Genomic DNA, 6,175 nt, shown 5'->3' on the forward strand with positions numbered 1-6,175 from the left:
CGGTATTACCATTGACGCCTTGCGAAACACTTTGTGGGTTCGTTCTAAATTCTGGGAGGATTTATACCAAAATCCAACTACGTCGCTTTTCTCAAGACCTACATTATGTTCACCAAGCGCAGCGCCACAGCCTCTAGCTTGTGGAACCTCAACCAAACTAAAGACCAGAGTCTTCGCGACTACATGGAGAAGTTCAAAGCCGTAGTCTCCAGGATTGACATTCCAGACGGTATTACCATTGACGCCTTGCGAAACACTTTGTGGGTTCGTTCTAAATTCTGGGAGGATTTATACCAAAATCCAACTACGTCGCTTCAGGACGCTATCGCGCGATCCGACAACTTCATCCGAATGGAAGAAGATACCAACGCCATTCTCAGCAAGATGAACGCACCCAAAGCGCCAGCGGCTAAAAACGCCAACACGCGACAAGAGCCGCGCCAGCACGCTCCAAACGACAAAAACGGCCGCAAAGACGGATACATGTATGTCGTCAACGAGAATAACGAACCGATCTCTACTCTCGTGGTTCGCGGAGAGGGGTGGAACAAGTGGGCAAGAGAACTCGAAACATCCGACAAACAAGTCGACACTGTTTGCACCACCCAACCTACGGCGGGAGCCGGATCAGCAGCGGGGCCTTCCAGGACCATCGATCTCACCAAGCACTGCAAATATCACGACGTCAAGGGACACGATACAACGGAATGCAAATCTCTCTACGCACATTATCTCTCTTCTCTCGCGAGCGGCGGGTTTAAGTTCGAGCCCTTGAAAACTAAACCAAAGAACGGTAAAAGCTGGAGCAAGAATAAGGAAAGAAGAGCCCAACGCAAAGCCACAGAAAAGGACAGCAAAACGATGCTTCGCGACGAGATGACGAGGAACAAGCCCCGAAGGATAACGGCGAGGGAGACTCCTCAGCCGACGAAGAGCACCCGGCTAACCGCAGACGCATCGAGGTGATACTCTCTCAGCAATCCTTGTCGTCCGATGAAGAGAACGACGATGCTCTTGTATTCGGAGATCTGAGAGACGTCCTTAAACGGAAGTTCGAATCAGAAAACGAAAGCACTTCCAAGCACAGAGATCTCCGAACAATGCTGGATGCACGGAAGTCTCGACGCATCTCGGCAAGCGACGCTAACGACAACGAAAGACCAGTTAGCGATCTCCGAGATAAACTCAATTCCGGCGCATGCGATCTTCGCGTAAAGCTCAACCGTTCAAAACCAACAGACTTACGACGACAGTTGGAGCGAGTTAAAGGTCAGTCTCAATCTTCACCACCCGAGACCAGCATATCCAAAGACCTCCGCGCCCTACTGGACTCTAAGCGAGTACAAGCGGGGCAGTCTTTGAACGTTATCATGGGAGGCTCCCCCCCTAACGGGGACTCAGTCCGTTCCGTGAAAGATTATCGTCGACAAGTCGCGACGTCCCAGAAATGGCCGACTAAACCGACAAGTCATCCTCCGATAACCTTCTCACCAGATGACGCTGTGGGTGTCCACACGCCCCATAATGATCCACTCCTCGTCGTCCTTGGAATTGGAGAGTACGATGTCACCAAAATCCTTATCGACACCGGAAGTTCCGTCGATCTCATCTTCCGAGAAACCCTGCAGAAGATGGGAGTCGACCTCGATGACATAAAAGCGTCCTCCAGAACGTTAACCGGATTCAACGGGTCTTCAGAAACTATCTTGGGAACGATCCGCCTCCCGGTGCGTGCATGCGGCGTTACTCGAACAGTCAAGTTTGCCGTCGTAAGCACGAAAGCTCCGTATCACGCTATACTCGGTACCCCTTGGTTACACTCAATGCAAGCCATTCCTTCCACTTACCACCAGTGCGTCAAGTTCCCTGGCACGGACGGGAAGATTAAAACGTTGCGCGGGGACCAGAGAGCCGCCAGAGATCTCCTAGTCGCCACAGTCAAACTTCAGCGGTCGTCATTATCCGTAAACTCAGTATCTACTCCAACCTCAAAAGTCTGCTCTCAAGAAAGCGAAGTCCTAGAGTTACCTATTGACGACGTCGACCAGAGTCGAATTGTGAGGGTTGGCGCGTACCTTTCTGAGGAAATGCAGCAGTCAATTCTGGATTTTCTCAGAAAGAACATTTCCACGTTCGCTTGGTCTATGGCAGACATGAAAGGCATTGATCCGACTATAACGACTCATGAACTAAATGTCGATCCAACTTTCAAGCCCATCCGCCAGAAGAGACGCAAACTCGGTCCCGATAGGTCTAAGGCTGTAAATGAAGAAGTCGACCGGTTACTCGGTGCAGGTTCGATTGCCGAAGTCCGCTACCCCGAATGGTTGGCGAACCCAGTAGTCGTCAAAAAGAAAAATGGCAAGTGGCGCGTCTGCGTCGACTTTACCGACTTAAATAAAGCCTGCCCAAAGGACAGCTACCCTCTTCCCAACATCGACCGTTTAGTCGAGTCTACGGCTGGAAACGAGATGCTAACCTTTATGGACGCTTTCTCTGGATACAACCAAATAATGATGCACCCGGACGATCGCGAGAAGACAGCCTTCATCACAGATAGGGGAACCTACTGCTATAAGGTCATGCCGTTCGGCTTAAAGAACGCTGGAGCAACCTACCAACGGCTCGTAAACAAGATGTTCGCAGATAAATTGGGTATCACCATGGAAGTATACATCGACGACATGCTGGTTAAGTCTCTCCACGCCACTGATCACCTCAGTCACCTGCAAGAATGCTTCGAAACTCTCAACAAGTACGGCATGAAGCTGAACCCGGCAAAGTGCACGTTCGGAGTCTCCTCTGGCGAGTTCCTCGGCTACATTGTCACGCAGCGAGGAATTGAGGCGAACCCGAAACAGATATCCGCGGTCCTGAACCTCCCGAGTCCAAAAAACAGTAGAGAAGTACAACGACTCACGGGGAGAATAGCCGCTCTAAACCGGTTCATTGCCAGATCCACTGACAAGTGCTTGCCTTTCTACGATCTCCTGAGAGGAAACAAGAAGTTCATTTGGGACGAGAAGTGCGAGGAGGCATTTACTCAACTCAAGCAATACCTGACAACACCTCCTGTACTCGCTAAGCCGGACGTCGGTGACGTCCTGTCTCTCTATGTCGCAGTATCACAAGCTGCCGTCAGCAGCGTCCTGATAAAGGAAGACCGCGGCGAGCAAAAGCCCATCTTCTATACGAGCCGGCGCATGACCGGGCCAGAAACGCGATACCCGACTCTGGAGAAGATGGCCTTAGCAGTCGTCGAAGCAGCGAGAAAGCTTCGACCCTATTTCCAATCGCATTCGGTAGAAGTGTTGACTGATCAGCCTCTCCGAACGATACTCCAAAACACCAACAGGTCTGGAAGACTCACAAAGTGGGCCATTGAACTTGGCGAGCTCGATATCATCTACAAGAACCGCACTGCAGCAAAGTCACAGGTTCTTGCGGACTTCTTGGTCGAACTGGCCCCAGAGTTGGAACAAGATCTCGCACTCCCAAGTTTGAACTGGACGCTGCACGTCGATGGATCGTCGACCAACAAAGGAGCAGGCGCCGGAGTCCAATTACAGTCTCCGACCGGAGAGCTAATCAGACAGTCTTTTAGCTTTGGCTTTCCCGCTTCAAACAACGAGGCAGAATACGAATCTTTGATCGCCGGACTCCGCTTAGCAAAAGCCGTAAAAGCTAAACGACTAAGCGCCTATTGCGACTCCCAGTTAGTCGCCAATCAGTTCAGTGGCGACTACGATGCCCGCAACGATCGAATGGACGCCTATCTCAAAATAGTGCAAAGCCTAGCAGCAGAGTTTGAGTCCTTCGAACTCATCAAAGTTCCCAGAGGCGAAAACATCTGCGCCGACGCCCTCGCAGCCCTTGGTAGCAAGCTTCATGACCAAGTTAAACGAACAATCCCGATACATCGTATCGAGAAACCAAGCATCGATATTCTGACCGACAAAACCCTCATCGCCCAGGTTGTCGAGCCCATTGCTCCAGACGACGACGGATTTGGCCCAGATTGGAGAACTGAGTTCATCGACTACCTCTCGAAGGGGGAACTCCCAGCAGAAAAATGGGCAGCCCGCCGGCTAAAAACCCGCAGCGCCCATTACGTCGTTCTCGACGATGAACTGCACAGATGGACGGCGAGTAAAGTCCTCCTCAAATGCATCCATGGCGATGAGACAGCAAGGGTTATGGCAGAGACGCATGAAGGCGCTGGCGGAAATCATTCGGGCGGACGCGCGTTAGCAATCAAAGTAAGGAGCTTAGGGTTCTTTTGGCCGACAATGAACGCTGATTGCGAGTCATACGCGAGAAGCTGCGACAAGTGCCAACGACACGCCCCCAGCATCCATTGCCCAACCGAGATGTTGCGCACAACCACCGCCCCTTACCCGTTCATGCGATGGGCGATGGATATCATAGGACCGCTTCCTTGTTCCCGCCAAAGACGCTTCATCCTGGTCCTCACCGACTACTTCACTAAATGGATCGAAGCTGAAGCATACGCTCAAGTCACAGACAAAGAAGTCCGCGGTTTCGTCTGGAAAAACATTATTTGCCGCCATGGTCTACCTTATGAAATTGTCACCGACAACGGATCGCAGTTCATGTCAGGTAATTTCAAGGAGTTCTGTAGCAAGTGGAACATTCGATTAAGCCCCTCCACCCCTCGCTACCCGCAAGGTAACGGACAGGCAGAATCCTCAAACAAACTCATCATCGATGGCATTAAGAAGCGTCTGGACCTGAAAAAGGGTCACTGGGCCGACGAACTCGACGGAGTCCTATGGAGCCACCGCACAACCCCGCGAGGATCGACTAAAGCGACACCTTTCTCCCTCGCCTACGGAGTCGAAGCAATGGCTCCTGCTGAAGTTAACGTTTCAAGCCTTCGACGTTCCAAGATGCCTCAATACGTCGAGCTCAACAAGGAGATGCTACTCGATGCCCTCGATGAGATAGAGGAACGACGAGACCAGGCTCTGCTGCGCATCCAGAATTACCAACACCAGATCGAAAGCTACTATAACAAAAAGGTTCGAGCCCGACCTCTGGAACTCGGCGACCTCGTCATGCGCAAAGTGTTCGAAAACACTAAGGAGTTAAACGCCGGCAAACTCGGCGCCAGGTGGGAAGGACCTTACAAAATCATTAAAGTCGTCAAACCTAGCGTATACAGACTCCAAACGTCGCGCGGCGAAGAAGTCCCACGTTCATGGAACTCAATGCACCTACGACGCTTCCACCCGTAGGAGTATGTCTAAAAAAAAAAAAAAAAAAAAAAAAAAAAAACCGAGTAGATGCACCCTATGGTCACTTCTACTCGACCGAGTAAATGCGCCACTCACGGCCACTTTTACTCGGGAAAAACAAACTACGAATGGCTTGATCCTCAACCGAGGTACGTAGGCAGCCTTAAACAGGTTCAGCTGTAACAAAAAAAAAACCGAGTAGATGCACCCTATGGTCACTTCTACTCGACCGAGTAAATGCGCCACTCACGGCCACTTTTACTCGGGAAAAACGAACTACGAATGGCTTGATCCTCAGCCGAGGTACGTAGGCAGCCTTAAACAAGGTTCAGCTGTAACAAAACCAAAGTCAAAACCTTACCTAGATCTCAATCGAATAGATAATGGCTTTCATATCGAATGGCTCTCGTACCTCCAGCAGAGGATACGCGGACGCTCACACTCCTTTGCTTACAAGCTATGTCCTGATCAGACACTTGGCTCCAGGACCTTAAACAGTCGCGATTCACCTATGCCTAAGCATTGAACCGACTAAACAGAGTGAATCCTTGCCTTTTCTCGACTAAAATGTAACGGCTTAGCTACCCGGTTACTTAATTGTCACTGAGGAAACGGACAGAAGAACCTTCCACTCTTATACTCAACTCTTTGTTAGCAAAATTGGACAACTTGTTATGAGTAGATGCGCCCCCGTGGTCACTTCTACTCGACCGAGTAGATGCCTTGGATTTAACTCCAAATCGAAACATGATAACAGCCGAGTAAAACCAATTACCGGTTCATCACTTGTCCATTTGCAAAAGGTTAATGATAAAAATCTGATGTTTCCAAACACTACAGATAGGCCGAAAGCACGAAGAAAAAAGAGAGTCTAAAAACACAACAACAAGGTCTGTCAAGACCACAGAAGAAAACAT

At 50.3% G+C, this 6,175-nt stretch overlaps 1 protein-coding gene across 1 annotated transcript; it reads left to right on the forward strand.

The window, feature by feature from the left end:
- The first annotated feature begins 1,100 nt into the window (after positions 1-1,100).
- LOC106355576 (protein NYNRIN-like) lies at positions 1,101-5,258 on the forward strand. Its single transcript, XM_013795499.2, has one exon. It carries the CDS (start codon positions 1,101-1,103, stop codon positions 5,256-5,258), a length of 4,158 nt encoding a protein of 1,385 aa, XP_013650953.2.
- The last annotated feature ends 917 nt before the right edge of the window (positions 5,259-6,175 follow it).

The sequence above is a fragment of the Brassica napus genome, chromosome C2 (assembly GCF_020379485.1).
Source record: "Brassica napus cultivar Da-Ae chromosome C2, Da-Ae, whole genome shotgun sequence".
In the NCBI taxonomy this organism is placed as follows: Eukaryota; Viridiplantae; Streptophyta; class Magnoliopsida; order Brassicales; family Brassicaceae; genus Brassica; species Brassica napus.